Source organism: Salmo salar, chromosome 04 (assembly GCF_965601325.2).
Source record: "Salmo salar chromosome 04, fSalSal1, whole genome shotgun sequence".
In the NCBI taxonomy this organism is placed as follows: domain Eukaryota; kingdom Metazoa; phylum Chordata; class Actinopteri; order Salmoniformes; family Salmonidae; genus Salmo; species Salmo salar.
In genome coordinates, this window is record NC_138294.1 from 17,945,484 (window position 1) to 17,965,445 (window position 19,962).

The window sequence follows — 19,962 nt, forward strand, 5'->3', positions numbered from 1 at the left end:
TGGCATGGGAAACATATTGTAATGACCTGACTAGATCATAAAGGAACAATTGTCCAGACAGTGAATTGAGTTTACGAATTGACGGTTTATTAACCCAACTTCACACAGGCTAGTGCTTGTCCGTAGCCCACGCCAAATAAATGAAGGACACCCTATAAAACAACCGTGACCTTCGCTTGTGAAGGTCAGACAGTAAGAGAGAGAACAATGGCTAAACCTGGTCTTAACTTCCAATGCTCCATCCCCCTGCCCAACCCCCCTCCACGCCACTCCGTCAACCATCAGGATGCCCGGCATCAGAACATTCCAGGCATTCCCGTGATTGGCAGATAGCAGGTTGATTGGCTTGTCGGACCCCGCGAACACTGGGTACTGGTAAATACAACACAACCAACTAACAGCATAACACAAAACACACAGCTGTCTGTGTGGGTTGCTACAATATGTTAACATTGCCAAAGCAAGTGAAGTAGATAATAAAAAAATAAAAAATTGTTTGTCACTTTCTGAAAATCGCCCCACAAAACCTAGGCTATAAAACGTAGCTCAAGAGAAAGTGCAAGTGTCCCAACTGCTCTATTCAAACTGCTTCTAGCCTATTGTTTGATATAGCGCAGTAATACCGATAGCCTAATATAATGGGCCATGTGAGAATCTCTTGTAATTTAAACTATTTCTTAGGTTAATTTTGATATTGCTTACATAGGGCGCATAATTCCTGTGACCATGGCTGGCAAATGAGATGCGTCACATTCGCCTAAAATAATATTGCTGGACTTCGGTTCGGTTCGGGATCGGTTCTTGCGGTAGCGGGTGAGAGTCGGATAGAAAGCCAGCGGACGTGGTATTAAAAGCTGCGGGTGCGAGCGGAAGCGGGCTGAATTAATCAGTACCACGCAGAACTCTTATTTCATTGGGCCAGTTATTTTTGCATGGCACGATGCCCCGGGCGGGTGAAGATTTCATTGAAGGACCAATGGAATGGTCTAAAAAAAAAAATTGCTCCGCTCACCCGGGGCACCGGCCCATGCAGAACGAACTCTCCCATTATCAATGCTGTATATACACACATCTTGGGACATTATACAGAGGGATACTGTAAAAACCAAATGCATGTTTCCGTATGCCTGTGAATGAGGCAAGCTCAACAAAGCTCAAACAACAAAACAAAAATAAAAGCATGGAACAGCGGGGTTTTCCAAACATTTTATTTAACTACAACATAACCACTGGGGCAACACTCCATCAACAGTAAACATGTTGTGTACATTAATTTATCAGCCTATTTACAAATGTAATATAAATAATTAAAAAGTAGCAAAAACAATACACTTACTGGGCAATATAATGTAGCCATTGCCCTCATCACTGTATCATTATGTGCTTGTAGTCATACATTTGTCTTTCCATGTCTTCTTACCTTTTATAAACATTCATATTCTCTCTTAATTGATACTTCATATACATGTGTGGCAGAACAAACAAATGACATACATGACAACAACCACCAAACAACCTTTGCATAGGAGAACAATTCTACAAAATTATCAAATAGCAATTTTAAATCTCAGATCACCCAACGTTCATTCATTGAGAGCACATCCAGCCCCCTTCACAAGGCTTAGCACATTGTTATCAATGGAAACCTCCACAGCTCTATCCCGAGATACACTATTTACTTCAATGTTTCTCTGGCGGCTTGACTATTCCAGAATCCCCTCTGGATGGCAGCTCATAGATCCCTCTTGACTTCAAATTTGCATATGCAGGAGTCTCTCTGGCTGTCCATGTAAGGTTTACACCCCATGTGCATGACAGCCTCAAACAGCAGGGTCACAGTATTCTCACACACTGTATAGAGAGAGACATGGAAACACGAGTTGATCATGTTATACAGACATATGAAACCCACAGAAAAATTAATCAATATCAAATGTTATGTCACGTGCACAGTTTACAGCAGGTATAAAAGGTTCAGTGAAATGCTTGTGCTAGCTACCTCAACATTGCGGTACTATAATTAAGCAATATGGCACGAGGGGGTGTGGTATATGGCAAATATACCATGGCTAAGGGCTGTTCTTATGCACAACACAACACAGAGTGTCTGGATGCAGCCTTTAGCCATGGTATATTGGCCATATACCACAAACCCCCAAGGTGACTTATTGCTATTATAAACTGGTTACCAACTTAATAGGTGCAGTAAAAAGACATGTTTTTTCATACCCGTTGTATACGGTATGATATACCACGGCTTTCAGCCAATCAGCATTCAGGACTTGAACCACCCGTTTTCTGTTGCATGCCCTAATATGGATGAGTTGTATGATCTTCCGCACCAACAAGATTGTTAGACTGGTTAAACCAGACTGAATGCTGAACTCACCAGTGAAGTGAAACAATTGACAATGGTGAGTGCAGGGTTCAGCATGATTTAACCAGGCTACAAGATGGTGGACACATTATTGAATTAACTGTGAGGAATGCTTGAGTCAAGTCCTGCTCTGTGTTCAACACTGGGAGCATGTCAATACATGAATCAGCATGGTGTTCAATAGGCAACACATGAAAGAAAACAGACTGAAACAGGATGGAAGAAAACAGACTGAAACAGGCAGGAACTAAAATAAGAAACACTCATTGTCGTGTCCCGTTGTAAAACGTTTTCTGTTGCATGCCCTAATGAACACAACCCAGTTGCCATCTTACCTTGGACACTCTGGGCCAGTCCCAACATCTTCTGTAATCTCCTACAGATGGTCTCCAGGCATTCCTGGAACTCATCGTCACAGTCGTGTTTATCACGGTTACAGGTGTCATAGCAACGGTCGTGCTGGTTACAGCACTTGGTCAAGGACGGGATGCCGATGTCAAACTGTAGAGTAGACAAAAGAGTTGGCCATTAGATCAATGCTCATAAATATTCAATGCAATATATAATATGACAGGTGTAATAACATTCCTATAAACAGTGGTCGCCGTACAGGGGAGCTGCACTACTATGGCTGACCCTGTAAAACAACACATTTCACTGCACATATCTGGGCATTTTGTGTGTGTGTGTGGGGGGGGGTCTTCATTTCTGGTCCTGTGTGCAGGCTTCACTGTCTGAAACACAGGTCTCTGCTAATCATAAAAACCCTGAGTTGCTAAATCAGGTGGGTTAGTGTTGGACTGGGACAACAGTCTGCACACACTGCACCCCCACAGGAATAATAGGGAAGACCACTGCTATAGATCAAAGTCATACATGAAACTAGCTCACCTGGAATCCAAACAGGGGTGACCCACATCCATTGGGTGGGGTTGGTTTGTAACCAGGCCGGGGTTCTGGTTTGTAACCTGCAAGGAAAGCACAAAGTTAGATGTGTTCAGAGTTCTTCTTTAATCTTGTTGAGAGAGACAACCTGTTCAGAGAGACTACAGAGTGGGTTGGGGGTGGCACTGTACCAGTTTAATGGTTTACAACTCAAGATAGCTACAGTGGTGCTTATCTGCTTTGTTTGTGGAGCATAATCACTTTCAACTGAGCTTTTTAATATATGGCTTGTCTGCATAGTAAGCAAAGTAGTTATGGTCATGTTTTATTTCCATTACCATCAAGTATTGACTGTGTGTGTGGCCTGATAGAGACCTTACCATCACTGCATTCATAGTGACACAATCCATCTTGCCCTCCAAATAAGTCCAGAGCAACGTTGAGGTATTTGTCAATGTTATGGATCCCATTGCGAATGGTTTTTAAAGTCATTCGCCAGTCCGGTGTTTTAGGTTCCTTACTACATGAAGACACACAGCTCAGAAATACATAGAAAGATAGTAAGCCAACGAGAAAAAACGGGATGCAACTGTTATGATGCATGATGACAGAAAATAGTTGCAATTGGTCGGCATGTGAATCCAAAGTTAAATGACCGCACCAAACGTCGGTAGAAAATAATTGCACATTTTCCCAAATGTTACACTATAGGTCCTATTCGATGTCAACAAAACGCCTGTCATGCAAATCCCCTTCCGGGTTGTGGGATTAGTCACGTGACAGCAATAAGCCTATCAGTGACGATAGATACATTTGCACTTATAGTACACGTGGTCACTCAACGCCCACAAATGTTCAAAGTTCATTCATGCCACGAACAAATGTATATTCATGACTGATTTGATGATTTTTACTGAGAAATGGTCTTGCTTTCTGTTTTAAGGCAATATTATTCAGTGTAGTACTTTCAAGTATTTTTACTTAATTCGTTTTTTGGGGGGGGGGGGGTATCTGTACTTTACCATTTATATTTTTGCCAACATTTACTTTACATTTCTAAATAAAATAATGTACTTCTTACTCCATACATTTGTGACACCCAAAGGTACTTGTTACATTTTGACAGGAAAATGGTCCAATTCACACCCATCAAGAGAACATCCCTGGTCATCCCTACTGCTTCTGATCTGGCAGACTCACTAAACACAAATGCTTCCTTTGAAAATTGTCTGAGTGTGCCCAGGTTATCCGTCAATTAAAAAAAATTAAAAAATAAAGAAAATTGTGCTGTCTGGTTTGCTTAATATACAGCATTTGAAGTGGTTTATACTTTTACTACATTTTAGCAGTTCCATTTACTTTTGATACATTTAAAACTATTTACATTTAAAAACAAATACTTCGTAGTATTTTACTGGGTGACTTTTGTAATTTTCTATTAAGGCATCTTTACTTTTACTCAAGTATGACAATGGAGTACTTTTCCCACCACTGATATTAATCAATACAAGTGATAATCACTGTAGACCTATACACTATGTATTTTTCAGAAACACCACTACAATTCACATGGACTTCCAAGAAAAACAGCAAATTCAGCAAAGTAGACTTGTTCGGTTGCATTGCAGTTTTATGAATCACAGTACCGACCTGTTTGGGTACCAAGCTGGAGCATGAGGCCATACAAATCCACCTCAACACATCTTTTACAAGCCTCATAAATATGGTGAGGCCATACTAGGTTGAGAATAAGGCTTCCTGCAAAACCAAAGTGAGAGTGTATACAAATGAATAGAGTAATGGATCTGTATGCCAGGGAGAATATTATGTGGAGAGAATAGGCCTACAGTCTGAGTACTATGAACACATTTTAAAAGGGTGTTTAACCTGCCCTACCATGCCATCTGCTTCATACGCACAATTGCACATGCGCTTGAAACAAATCAATACTGCTTCTGGTAATAATTTATTGTTTATTCAAATGATTAAATCGAGCAATGACGAAAAACCTTGTTTTTCTACTTAAATAACTCCATACATTTTCAAACATTCAAAATGAAAAATGAACAACAATTGATGAAGATTATGGCTCCAACTTCACATTTTTTCCCCAGGCCAAAAAAAGTTCAAGCGAGACCGTGGTCATTTCTTCATCTGCGGAATGAACTTCAAGGTCCATGGAACTCCACACAAGGTTCCACTGTGGTAGCTAGGAAGCATTCTCTGGGTTCCTCACAATGCTAGCACTGCTAATGTATGGATTGGAAGGAGGGCAGCATCTCCAGATGAGCCTAAAAATCTTGTTTAAGTCAAGCAGGTGAAGTAGTCATCTAGAGTGAAGATTGTGATTTGCTTGTTACAGCAGAATGCTTGGCGCTTCAATACCCAAGAGGCACCACCACAATGCCTTCTGCTTTTAGAGTCAGTGTTCATTTCCAGAGTGGGTTCTTATTTCCAGAAACCACAAAAAGACAAGCAAAGATAGAAGAGAAAGAGGTTGTGGTTCTCAAGTGTTTTGGGAGGTTGGTCTATTCTTCAGTTAGTTCATTGAGATGCAGCAAGGCAGTTCCCAGGGAGGGGGTGGTGAGGAGGATGGAAAGATGGCTACTGGGGGAGGGATAGGGACAACTTACAACTTCAACGGTAAGGCTAATTATTTTTATATTTTTCCTCCTTTTAATCTCCATGGTTTTTCCTTTAAAAAAAAAAAACATTTACATACATATATCTATTCATATATCTCTTCTAAAAGCGTCCTGTGGGAGCCTGCGGCGTCAGGCGGGCTCAGCCCCCCCTGAACAGGTCATTTAGTCTGTCCAGCTCCTTGCAGTTTTCCATGGTCATCAGCTCAGCCTTCTTACGCAGGCGGTCGTCCCTGTAGACCTTAGCAGCGTACAGCAAGTCCGTTTCTGAGAGAGAAGGGGGAGATGAACAGAAGAGTCAGTCACTATCAACCATGTCACACTAAGCTACTTCGAGGGAATGCTTTCGTCACAAAATAGAAGGAAATGAATGCATGTTTGTAGGGGTACTTGTATTGCTTCACATGGGGCTAATTTGATTGAAGTCCTCACTGTAATTATACCCTGCAGGGGCTGCGTGCTACGCCACTGCTTATAACTATAAGAAATCTGTGTGAAATAAATTATATCCAGCTCAGAGCGCCAGCTATGCATTTGGTTTTCTAATTTGCTAGCTACGGTATGAACAACTAAGAGAGACATGATGGACACCTACTCGTCTGCCTCTCCTTCCAGCAGTTGTTTCTGACATTAGACACGTAGTCCTCCTCCACGTTCTTCTCGATCTTCTGCAGATTGGAGCCCTTGTACTCTGTCTTGAAGTCTCTGTTGACGTAGTAATCTACATGCAGGTTCTCCGTCTGCCGTTTAACCGTCTGCCCCGTGGACCTGGAGAGGACGGAGGACAGGCATCAGGTTACATATGGCTGTTCTGAGAACAGCTCAATCTACAGCTCTTTTTATGCATCCTATCTTTATACCAGGTGAAGAGAGGAGGCAATGGGAATGATCAAACGCACACAATAAATGCTTCAGTAGTTTACTGGTAGGTGTGTCCGTTACATACACCTACCATGTCACCATTTGACAATATTTTTCCAACATCGAGCATGTGGAGCAGAGGTACAGAATAATAGGCCTGGGTCGTCTTCAGGTGGGAGAAAACGTTTTGAAACAGTAGTACCACCTAAATGCACGATGTGTCCAATAGGAACACAGATTTTCATTTTCTGTTGCAAAACCTTTAAGTGCCGTGCGCCATACTGAGCACGACCCCAGTGTGTGTGTGTGTGTGTGTGCGTGTGTACACGTACGGTCTGGAGTAGAGGCTGTAGGGGGGAGTAGACACCATCAGTTGGCTCAAGATGGACACCAGGATCAGTACAACGATGGGTATCAGCTGGATAAACATGGAGAATCCTCCCTGGACAACAGATTACAAAAATCACTAAACATACACTATTTTGTCCTGCAGCTCAGGTGGTAGAGCATAGCGCTTGCAACGGCAGGATAAGTCGTTTGATTCCCGGGACCACCCATAGGTAAAATATATGCACAAATGAATAAGCTGCTTGGGACAAAAGAGTCAGCTAAATGGCATATATTACTATTTAATATGTTAAGACATGTACTGTCCTGTTAGTGACTTTGCACTTTTCCTGCTTTACGATGCAGCACACCGAAATTAACTAGAGCTCATCCCAGTCAAGGCTGGAACAGCTGTGTCCTTCACTAAAAACAGAGCCTGCAATACACTGCCGAGACTCCCATAGCTCGTAGAGGGGGGTCTGCTAGGGAAGTTTGGCCTGAAGTTATCCCAGACTCACTAGGTATTATATTGACAGTCACAGTATACATCTGGCAGTGTAGATGCCAGACATGCATACCTCTCCCCTCTCCTCTGCTCTCTCCCGTCTTTGGTCCGTCTGCTGGCTGTATCGCGTCCTGCCGTTGGTGAACGTGTGGGCAGCCGCTGTGGAGAGGAGGTGCCCTGTTAGTGACTCGGCGAAGACTTGCAATACAACATTCCTTTAATAAACATTCATGTTTGAGCAAGACAATTGTATTTAATTGATGTAATGAATTAAGACTTGTTTATTAAACATTGAGAAACTCTGAAACCACTTGATGAAATTAACTTCAAAATGTATGCGTGTCTCTTACAAGAGGGGAATCCTCCTCCGAAGAACATGTTGAAGAGGTCCTCGGGAGTGATGTCGGCCTCGAAGCCCCGGTGGAAGTCAAACCCTTGGCTGTGGGCGTGGCCAGGGCTGGTAGGCTCCTCCGCCCCCGTGAGGTCATACTGCTTTCTCTTGTCTGGGTTGCTAAGCACGGCGTAGGCGTTGCCGATCTCTGTTAGGACCACAACACACTCGTGTCAATAAGTGTCACATTAAGTCAGCGAAAAAGGAGACATTGGCTCGGATCCAATGCCCATTTTACACTGATCTGCAAACTTCACGCCGGGGGGGGGGGATTTTTTATTTATTTATTTTTCAAATTGCAGAGACACAGACGTAGATAATGGCAGGTCAAATTTATGCTGCTAACAATGCTGTAGGGACGAGGGGCTCACTTGTTCCAGACCCGGTCCGATCGGTGAGGGAAGCAGAAGGTCATTTTTTAAAGCTACTTTATTAACCAGAGCCGAGTGAGTGAGACCGTTCTAGCAGGCGGGGGAGGGAGGGAGGGACAGCAACCAACCAAGCTGACTGGCGCTATAGTAGACTAATAGCCGCCATAGCTCAGTTATTTATCATCAAATACGAGTACGTAGTGCCTGTCTAGACTGCATCAAACCGGGAGAAGCTAGGCTGAGGCTGCAGTGCATACGCTTCCTGATCTTACAGTTACAAACAATTGTATTCAGATAAGTAGCAGCCTGCCTACCTATTGGTTCTTGTAGCCTATTCTTCTCCTTTAATGCCGTTATTTTAATTCCATCTTCCAATGATTAGATATCTCCTAACTTTTGCCACACACGGAGCAAGGCTCTACGGCTGTAGCCCATTGCCACTGATGACTAATGATTGGCCAACAACCTACACTCGCGAAAACAAGAGCAGCAGCATAAATTATACAATTTCTCTCCCTCTACTGCAGCAGTCGCGTTTGGATTTGTACCTTCCGGACAAGTCGGTTAAAATTTCACATACCCGAGTCCTGCGTCAATCATATCAGATCCAACCCAGACCTATGACATTTAGAATTCTGGTTCCGGACTGGCCCGGGTCCCGAAATCAGGTACAGGTGGATCCGTGAAGACCTGTAGTCTACATTACAGCCAAATAAATGTGACTGGCACCGAACACAGAAACAATGCATGTGAAACTTACTTTTGAAGGCCTCTGTAGCTCCGGGGGCTTGGTTTTTGTCTGGGTGGAACTTGAGTGCTAGTTTCCTGTAGGCTTTCTTCAGCTCCTCTTCATTGGCCTCCTTACTGGTGCCCAGGACTTCATAGTAATCCTTACACCGCTTTATCCTGGAGGGAGAGTTTATTACAATGGTACTAGTAGTCCTTACACCGCTTTATCCTGGAGGGAGAGTTTATTACAATGGTACTAGTAGTCCTTACACTGCTTTATCCTGGAGGGAGAGTTTATTACAATGGTACTAGTAGTCCTTACACTGCTTTATCCTGGAGGGAGAGTTTATTACAATGGTACTAGTAGTCCTTACACTGCTTTATCCTGGAGGGAGAGTTTATTACAATGGTACTAGTAGTCCTTACACTGCTTTATCCTGGAGGGAGAGTTTATTACAATGGTACTAGTAGTCCTTACACTGCTTTATCCTGGAGGGAGAGTTTATTACAATGGTACTAGTAGTCCTTACACTGCTTTATCCTGGAGGGAGAGTTTATTACAATGGTACTAGTAGCCCTTACACTGCTTTATCCTGGAGGGAGAGTTTATTACAATGGTACTAGTAGCCCTTACACTGCTTTATCCTGGAGGGAGAGTTTATTACAATGGTACTAGTAGTCCTTACACTGCTTTATCCTGGAGGGAGAGTTTATTACAATGGTACTAGTAGCCCTTACACCGCTTTATCCTTTAAGAAGAGAGATTACAGTGAGTGATTCATCAGGGCTATGTTACACATGACCAGGAAACAGATATAGACCTAGTTTATTACAATGCAGTAGATCTGATTCATCATGAGGGTTGTAGCACAGATCACATTTGGCCCAAAAGCCAGACAAAAAACCTCTAACGGATATTTTTTGCTTCAAGAACTAGTGTTTGGAAAGTATCTAGGTTGTGCCTTTAGATTTAGAGAAAATTAACATCCAAGTGAAGAATTTTCACTTCTGGTCTGTTGGTGTGTTTCGCAAGTGTTCCCAGAAGTCTCACAATGTTGCGCCTCTGGGTTTAGAAAACTGTGCTCCTGGAGTACCATTTCAAACCACAAGAGGGCAAATCAACATCGGTGGCAAAACAGAGCAGGAGAGTTCAAACGCAATACACAGAGTCGATTGCATGACCTGCAGAAGAGAGATTGCCTCCAGTCTCCAAGGAGAACCACCTGAGATACCTGCCAGACTGTTACATTAACATTCAATTAGAATAATCAAATATATGCTGATGTCACTGTGTACGTTTTAATTGAGGTTAAACCCTACGCTGCATGTAGGCCTGTTTTAACAAAAATGACAGGTTAGTCTCTAAACATATAAACACAGCATCTTAGAAAACAAACATACCGTCTTACGCTCTTCACAATGGGACTAGATGTTGGTCAGGCCTACCAAGCACTATGTGAGTGTTGCCATAACGAGATGTGTCACAGCTCTCTTTTGTCTCACCCCCTCTCCCTTCCCCTCTCTCACTGGCCTTATGGGCACCTTGCCGAGTCCGAGGTTCCCATAGCGATAGCATGGTGTGTAGAACACCGCAGTGTCCTCATTGAGCAGCTGATTAACGGTCCCCACACACCACCAATGGCGCAAAGCCGACCACAACAAGCCACCCACAACAAGCCACCCAAACAGCTCTGCCATGAAAGACTCGCATACAAATACACAGACAACCCGTCTGCTGTCATTAGCTCAGCAAACACTGCAAATATTCCGCAGGCTTCAACTTCAAAAAACCCAACTCCAAAATGTTGAGCTGAGTAAGTGTTTCAACAGCAGCCTTCCCTACATAAAAGTGTGTTGTTGGCTGGCTCATAGGGATTATGAGTGATCCTGTAGGTCAACTGCAGGGTTAATTAAGGAAACAAAGATGCTAGAGAAAACTTGGAGCCCAATAGAACCATCTAACTACCATCAGACGACCTCGCTAGGGGAAGGTGGTGGAGGCCTAGGCTACACTCTGCCCATTATTAGCAGCACTTCTGTTCACCAGGGACATCAGTCGCTCGGAGCTCCCAGTCACCTACCCTGGCCTATGGGGACAGCAGCGATGCAACAGTGACACAGAAAGGTGTTAAACAAAAACTCTCAAGGGAGATCATTCTAGAACCCCCCCACGGAATCCACCATGGTTGGTATGACTCAGGTTCCAACAACAATCAGTGGCCAAAGACCCATACTAGCTAACTACATACTATTTAGCACGTACCGTTCAGTAAAAAGTGTGCCGTTACCGATTGGCCGAGTGGGTGGGGCTGCATGCGGGTGGATTTCTCCAAATTCAACAGAAATGCATCACATTAACCAGCCTGATAATAGCTCATTTCCAATTTGATTCATTTCTCTAAATCAGGAATGGAGTTATAGTCTCTCTATAACCAGCCTCAGTAGGCCTATCACATTCAACCTATACCGCAGTAGACCATATAGCCCAGTGGTGTATAACTCATTCCATTTATAGCCTAGTGTCTGCTGGTTTTTGTTTTTTCTGTTGAATTAAGACCTGGACAACCAGGTGAGGGGATTTCCTTACTAATCAGTGACATTAATTAATCAAGTACAAGGGAGAAGCGAAAACCCCGTCACTCGACCCTCCATGGAATGAGTTTGACATATGATATAGCCATCTCTCATTTAAAAAGGACTGAAGACAGAAAGCGATCATTTGGTTCAATTTCTAAATATTTCAGTGAAATCAAAGTGCTGTAGCATATATAAATGAAATCAAATAACGTAGTACACACACAAGAAGTCAAAATGTTCAAACCAAAAGACTATTGAACAGAAGAAAAAAAAACATGCAGTCGGGTGTATCGCAAATTCAGAACCGCTGGACAGCAACATAAGCTAAAGCCCTGATCATCGGGAACAAGATCAGAATGACTTCTAAGGCTTGACCCAGAAATTAAATAGTTGTAGTTTTGTAGGCTAGGCTACCTATATGTTCAAATCAAAAGGCCTGATTAAGATGACATCAATAACGCAGCCACATCCCGAGTCCCTAGTGTAGACACACTGACAAATCGAAAGATGGTTAATTATTTCGTTTAAAAGCGCTGACGATGGCCAAGAGAACAAGGAACTGAGAAGACAGAAATAAGACAATATCTGCCAATTAATTTCCAGCAATATTGCCTGTGTGTCTGTGTGGTGCGTGCGTTTATCACTCCGTGTGTAGCCAGCTGATGTCATAACTGTCTTGTGGGTTGCCATGAATACTGTCCCCAAAACCTTCACTTAAATGTTAACGGCAAAGATCAGAATCTGCTAAGGCTTGATCCATAAATGAATGAGTTTTAGTTTTGTAGGCTAGGCTACCTATCTACATGTTCAAATCAAAAGTATATCATGAGTAAGTATATCATTTGTATCTATTATTTGTCATTTGCAAACTTTGCCATGAAATGAGCAGTAGCAGTACAGAACCATCGCTAGACCGGCACGTCATAGCATGGCATATTCCTCAATCACTTGATGCATAATTAAAGGGCCAGTCGCGCAATTACAATAATTGTTTTAATTGTCTTGCGATGTGATTTAAGTATTGACAAGGACTCAGAACATCCCATTCCGTTGGTTCTCTATGAACAACAGTAATTTTAAAAGAGAAAAATTTAACAGAACATAATTTGGGGAAAATGGTCCATTTATTTTGGGGGCGGAATCGCAGATTTTATAGAGTTGTTTATTAACCATTATAAACTGGGTGGTTTGAGCCCTGAATGCTGATTGACTGAAAGTCGTGGTATATCAGAAAGTATAGAAAAACATTTATTTTTACTGTTATAATTACATTAGTAACCAGTTTATAATAGCAATAAGGCACCTCGGGGGTTTGTGGTATATGGCCAATTTACCATGGCTAAGGGCTGTGTCCAGGCACTCCTCGATGCGTCGTGCTAAGAACAGCCCTTAGCCGTGGTATATTCGCCATATACCACACCTCCTCGGCCCTTATTGCTTAATTATTTTACCAGATATTTTGACAGAAAACATGGAAGACAACTTTCTCTAAGGACCTGGGAAGAGTTGCAGGGGAGAGAAGAATGTGCCCATTTGATAGCTAGAAAATAAAATGCACCTTGCGATGCTGATTTTTTTTTTAAGTAGCTCTCATACTATAAAAGGTTGGAGACTCCTGATCCACCGGCTTGTAAAAGGGTTTGAGAGGACATGGATTTCAGAGCCCAGGCATAAGGCATGTGGGTCTTACCATTGTAAAAGACTAGGGGATTAGGCTAGTAAGGGTTAGCTACTGTCAGAATGTCAAGCATAAAGCATTGACTAATGGTCCCTCGATTGAGACAGAACGACAGAATAAGTTTCACCTAAAATACATCTGATTTGTGTGAGAGCATGCTCACGTGACATGTGACAGATCCTTATCAATTTCCTGTTGTGGGAAGAACCACCATCAGGTTATAAAAAAATGTAACTTATGATCTATTTTACATACATGCAACAGGAAATTCAGGTGAGTAAGGGAATTTACAAGCCACCATTTCCTCATCTTAACAGGTAGCCAAACTAAAAAGAAAACCCACGTGTCAGTCTCCTAAATTGCCATTGATTACAAAACCTCAGGGTCGAGTGATACCCACAACCAGGCTGAAAGTGGCCCTCCCTCCCTAATCGCCACATGAGAATGCACCAGAGTGAAGCAACACAACTACACACACAGGCCTGCCTGCTGCACACATGAGAAGTGGGACAGAGGACCGTACCATACGGCCGTCAGGGAGGGCGGAGGGCAAGAGAGCGGAACAGAGATTTTACAAACAGATAGCCAGTCCCAAACAGATTACAGGAGTGAGCAATCAAGTGGAAAAGAAGACAAAAGCCTCCTGCTCACCTCTGCACTCCCTCCACCTGGTCCTTGGTGAAGCCCTTGGTGCTGGGCTCGCCTCCTCCGGCCTCCTGGTCCTGCCCACCAGCCCGGGCCTTGGTGCTCTCTGAGGAGCTGTCTGTCGTACGCTGTCTGCAGTGCGCGCCATTCCCCGCAGAGCTACCGTTCCTCGTCAAGGTGTCCAACAAGGCTAGGAGGGAAGAGAGAGATGAGAGGGAGAAGACAGAACAAAGCACATTCAGAAAGAGAGACAAAGCTAAGCACTTCAAAGAACTCATAGGGGCAAATTTCACAGAACCAGATTAAGACGGGTCCTCGACTAAAAAGCGTTCTCATTTTCAATCGAAAGTGTTTTTTTAGTCAAGGACTTGCCTTAATCTGGTTCCGGGAAACTGGCACTCAATCTTACAGGGCGAAACACTAGGTTCTTGAAAGTCAGACCACCATGCAAGGGAACATCAGCGGTTCACACACAGAAACTAAGGTTACATTGTTTCCAGCATCCAGTTGGCTTCCATAGACGAGCTGTAGTGGAGATCTGGTCATGCTTCCACGAGAGCCGCAGGCGATTATATCCAGCTCTGGTTGCTCAATGAGAATGTGCTAAGCTTTTCCAATGACACAAAGCAGCTCTCGGTGTCAGTCTACCCATGACCACTGCAGCAGCAGCCTAAGCAACAGCCTGAGTATACTGCCCAGTGCGTCGCTGTTCTCTCTGGCAGCACCCAGACTGTGCAATACAGCTCTGCAATTCATGTGAAGGTTTACACAGGTAACTGAACACTATGTTGGATAGAGACACCAGAGTGAGAACACCGACATGTCCGGAAAGATACTCATCTTAATGGCTGAAGTAGTAAATGTATTATTGCATGACACTGAACTGAAGAGTGTGGCTGTTTTTCTTCAATCAAGATGCAATCTTCTTGAATCCTCAGAATCCAACTATTCTTTCTTGATGCGATTTCATGAAATAAATAAAAACTGAAATGAAAAGGTGAATGATGATTTGGTTCTCCCTGGCCCACTGCCCTATCAGACCTTACCGTGGCCCCAGCTTAGCCCTGGCTAATGCGCTACCATTGTTCCCTCAGCTCTGGGTCAATCATTCAATTAAGGGATTGAGGTGGACAAGCCTGTTCATCTCGCTAACCTCATCCTGCAAGAGCCACGTTACCTCCTCTGCGCTCAATGGAATCCCTACAAACACCTTACCTCGTCCTGCACGAGCCATGTTACCTCCTCTGCGCTCAATGGAATCCCTACAAACACCTTACCTCGTCCTGCACGAGCCATGTTACCTCCTCTGCGCTCAATGGAATCCCTACAAACACCTTACCTCGTCCTGCACGAGCCATGTTACCTCCTCTGCGCTCAATGGAATCCCTACAAACACCTTACCTCGTCCTGCACGAGCCATGTTACCTCCTCTGCGCTCAATGGAATCCCTACAAACACCTTACCTCGTCCTGCACGAGCCATGTTACCTCCTCTGCGCTCAATGGAATCCCTACAAACACCTTACCTTGTCCTGCAAGAGCCACATTACCTCCTTTTCCAAAAAAAAAAAAACTTCTGCTGAGAATGTGAGACAGCCACTTTTCTATTTCTTTCCATTTTTGATATTGAATAAGGCATTGGTGAGGAAGAGCTCGCAAGTAAGCATTTCACTGTACTGTTTGCACCTGCTGTATCCAATGGACATGACCAAATAAACGTTGATTTGAGGGAGGTGAATAAGCTGCTATAGCCATCTCCTTGGTGACCATTATAAATACCACAATTTAACCAAACCTTGAGTATTCACTACAACTAAAATGTGCCTAGTGAATGTAAATGGTCATGTTTAACTGCATGATGTGAGAGTTAAGCCAACATGAGGAATAATTTTTTATTTATTTCACCTTTATTTAACCAGGTAGGCAAGTTGAGAACAAGTTCTCATTTACAATTGCGACCTGGCCAAGATAAAGCAAAGCAGTTCGACACATATAACAGCACAGAGTTACACATGGAGTAAAACAAACATACAGTCAATAATATAGTAGAAAAATAAGTCTATATACAATGTGAGCAAATGAGGTGAGATAAGGGAGGTAAAGGCAATAAAGGCCATGGTAGGGAGGTAAATGCAATATAGCAAGTAAAACACTGGAATGGTAGATTTGCAGTGGAAGAAAGTGCAAAGTAGAAATAGAAATAATGGGGTGCAAAGGAGCAAAATAAATAAATAAACACAGTAGGGGAAGAGGTAGTTGTTTGGGCTAAATTATAGATGGGCTATGTACAGGTGCAGTAATAAGTGAGCTGCTCTGACAGCTGGTGCTTAAAGCTAGTGAGGGAGATAAGTGTTTCCAGTTTCAGAGATTTTTGTAGTTCGTTCTAGTCATTGGCAGCAGAGAACTGGAAGGAGAGGCGGCCAAAGGAGGAATTGGCTTTGGGGGTGACCAGAGAGATACACCTGCTGGAGCGCGTGCTACAGGTGGGTGCTGCTATGGTGACCTGCGAGCTGAGATAAGGGGGAACTTTACCTAGCAGGGTCTTGTAGATGACCTGGAGCCAGTGGGTTTGGCGACGAGTATGAAGCGGGGGCCAGCCAACGAGAGCGTACAGGTCGCAGTGGTGGGTAGCATATGGGGCTTCGGTGACAAAATTGATGTCACTGTGATGGACTGCATCCAATTTATTGAGTAAGGTATTGGAGGCTATTTTGTAAATGACATCGCCGAAGTCGAAGATCGGTAGGATGGTCAGTTTTACGAAGGTATGTTTGGCAGCATCAGTGAAAGATGCTTTGTTGCGAAATAGGAAGCCAATTCTAGATTTAACTTTGGATTGGAGATGTTTGATGTGAGTCTGGAAGGAGAGTTTACAGTCTAACCAGACACCTAGGTATTTGTAGTCGTCCACATATTCTAAGTCAGAACCGTCCAGAGTAGTGATGCTGGACGGGCGGGCAGGTGCAGGCAGCGATCGGTTGAAGAGCATGCATTTAGTTTAACTTGTATTTAAGAACAGTTGGAGGCCACGGAAGGAGAGTTGTATGGCATTGAAGCTCGTCTGGAGGGTAGTTAAACACAGAGTCCAAAGAAGGGCCAGAAGTATACAGAATGGAGTCGTCTGCGTAGAGGTGGATCAGAGACTCACCAGCAGCAAGAGCGACATCATTGATGTATACAGAGGAAAGAGTCAGCCCAAGAATTTAACCCTGTGGCACCCCCATAGAGACTGCCAGAGGCCCGGACAACAGGCCCTCCGATTTGACACACTGAACTCTATCAGAGAAGTAGTTGGTGAACCAGGCAAGGCAATCATTTGAGAAACCAACCAATTGCGGTCAACTGTAACATAGCCAACTGTTCAGCTAATATAATGTGTTCTATTATATATGGCTGCTGTGGAAATTCCCATTTACCTTCATAACAAGGTAAATATGTCTCCTTCTGCCTGACATACTAGTATTGACAATTTCAGAAGCTTTTAAAATGTGCAGCCTGCCAGCTACCAATCACAATTGACCATAATGCAAGCAGCCTATTGCAAGCACAGGATTCACTCAAACGTAAGTGTTTGATTATAGACAAAAACACTTTTCAACAGACAAAGCAATGAATTACAAAACATCACGGCAGCTGAGAGCAATAAGCAGATCAATTGATTATGGCCCGAGGTAGCTGCGGGATCACCATCATACATCAATATAACCACAGCCAGGCATGGCTTGTGTCCGGCTGGTTAGCCAAGTCCCTTACTAAGCTAGTATCAGGCCTTCATTGATACCAATTTTAAAATTACACTTCTGTCATGAGGAAACTGGAGACAACCCCTAGCTGGCTAAATTACTGGTGCATAGGCATCACTTGCTTAGTCAGTTGACCTTGTTATTGCGAAAGAGAAAGACCATACATGTGGGGAGATAACATCCCAGACTGGGAAATTGGCTCCACTGACCACATAATTCAAAACTGAACTTGTTGGCAATCCAACATTGAGCTAGCTCATATAGGCTAGCTAAAGTTTGTAAATTATAGTTAGCAATAGCTTTGCCAATTGGCTAGTTAGCGTAGCCAGTGCACATTCGTCACTGAGCTAAAACAGAACTATAAAATGAAACATAGCTTGTCAAATGAGACATTTAACAGTGGATGATGTCAACCTTATCAAATCAACAAAATGGGCTAAGAAATGGTGAACGTCAACTAGTTAGCGACATAGTATACATACTGTTAGCGTGCTAGTTAGCAGTTTAAAGAAACGTCACTTCTTCTTTTGCCCTGAGCAGTTTAAAGCGTTAATGACGTTACTTAACCATTTCATAATGTATTCGTTTACGTATTATCCGTGCACTGCAAGTGACAATATTCCAAGGCAAGTTGCCAAATCGTATTTTAAATCGGTGTTTAATGTGTAACGGGCTAGCTAACGTGGCTAATGAACTGAAATATGGTAACGTAGATTTTTACCTTTCGCTTTGTAGGTTGGATAGAGCTTCTCTGCTTTGTTTAAGAATTTCACCGCCTTGTCTTTGTCTCCTGCTTCAAGAGCTTTAGTGGCTATATTTATACATTTTTCTGCTTCGTCTCTGTTCCCTTCCATCTTTCTTCCTCCCCCCCGGCTCTCAGATGACAGTAGTGATGGGTAGTTCGCGAACGAACGGATCTTTTTGGTGAACGTCGGGAACCGAATCGCATCGGTGAAAGAGCCGTTTATTTGGCTCCCTGATTTAAATACTACTACTACAGCTTTTAAATTTTTTACATCAAGTTATTTAAATTCATAGTATTCATACAACACATTTAGATATTTGTTTTAACCCCCCCACCGGCAATCTGATAACATATCAAATAAATCATGAGATAAAAACAAGTAAAATGAATATTACATAGTAAAGCTACTGAACAATACATCATATAGCCTCAGAAAAAGTGACAAATTATTGATACTCTCATGAATGTAAAGGCGCGTTGGTTAAGAGTTCAGAAATGTCCGCTGCTGCTTTTTTCCATGTGAACACCTTGATCCTGGTGTTTCATCCTGGTGTTGCTACTGCTTTTGATCTCAAAAGTTTTTTTTGCAGATAAATTACTAAATAATTATCTGAAGAGGGTGAATCTTCCCTGCAGAAACAAAGCGAGCGTGTCAATTGGGTCCATGCAACAACAAAAAAATTCAGTGCCATCTAATAATCCAGCCAGGTAAACATTTATTTGGAGGTGCATTTCCTAATTTGACATAATGGTAGCCTACCTTTTGGGCTTAAATTGGAAATTTGCTATTTTTTCACTGGTTCTAGTTTTACATTTCTAAAATGTTCAACTTCATATTCATCATCTCCAGCACCACCCTAACATATGTGAAAACAGAGCGTTTATATGTTTTGCCGTCAAAAAGATTAGACAATTAGGAAGATGTGTTTCCGATTAGACATCAATGATGTCACTGGAAACACTTACCTTCCTCTCTTTATCCATTAAACATAGAAACGTGCTGCCATTTTCACATATGTTGAGGTGGTGCTGAAGATGAATCTGAAGTAAAAAATAAAATAAAAAAATACAAGAAAGTGAAATTTCCCTTCAAGCATTTTTAACAAAGAGCCGATTGTGGGCCAAATGAGCCGTCTCTTTTACGTGACGGAGCCAAATGAGTCGGCTCACCGAAAATACTCGAGAAGCGTCACCGCAAAACACATCTGAGCGTTCGGAGCAGCACTTTCGTCAGTGATCCTCGGACGCTGCAATTATTCTGAGCCCATATAGTGGGGTTGTTCTGCATTTCTCAATATTAGAGCATGAAATCCAACCCACTGAAATATACACATGACTAAAAGTATATGGAAACCTGCTCGTCAAACCTCTCATTACAAAATCATGGACATTAATATGGAGTTGGTCCCCCTTTGCAGCAATAACAGCCTCCACTCTTCTGGGAAGGCTTTCCCCTTGATGTTAGAACATTGCGGGGACTTGCTTCC

General features: G+C 42.9%; 2 protein-coding genes across 2 annotated transcripts; both read right to left on the reverse strand.

Moving 5' to 3' along the window:
* Nucleotides 1–1,190: 1,190 nt before the first annotated feature.
* LOC106602299 (group XIIA secretory phospholipase A2) lies at nucleotides 1,191–4,036 on the reverse strand. The gene is made up of 4 exons (XM_014194843.3): nucleotides 3,643–4,036; nucleotides 3,269–3,345; nucleotides 2,713–2,878; nucleotides 1,191–1,851 (listed from the first exon to the last, which is right to left on the reverse strand). The coding sequence occupies exons 1-4, from the start codon at nucleotides 3,863–3,865 to the stop codon at nucleotides 1,733–1,735; spliced, it is 585 nt and encodes a 194-aa protein (XP_014050318.1). The 5' UTR covers nucleotides 3,866–4,036; the 3' UTR covers nucleotides 1,191–1,732.
* Nucleotides 4,037–5,221: 1,185 nt separating this feature from the next.
* djb14 (DnaJ homolog subfamily B member 14) lies at nucleotides 5,222–18,610 on the reverse strand. The gene is given in 8 exon segments (NM_001140540.1): nucleotides 5,222–6,171; nucleotides 6,500–6,672; nucleotides 7,098–7,207; nucleotides 7,671–7,756; nucleotides 7,948–8,136; nucleotides 9,120–9,265; nucleotides 13,995–14,178; nucleotides 18,452–18,610. Coding segments are annotated over 8 exon segments (1,146 nt in total). The 5' UTR covers nucleotides 18,585–18,610; the 3' UTR covers nucleotides 5,222–6,046.
* Between the last annotated feature and the right edge of the window lie 1,352 nt (nucleotides 18,611–19,962).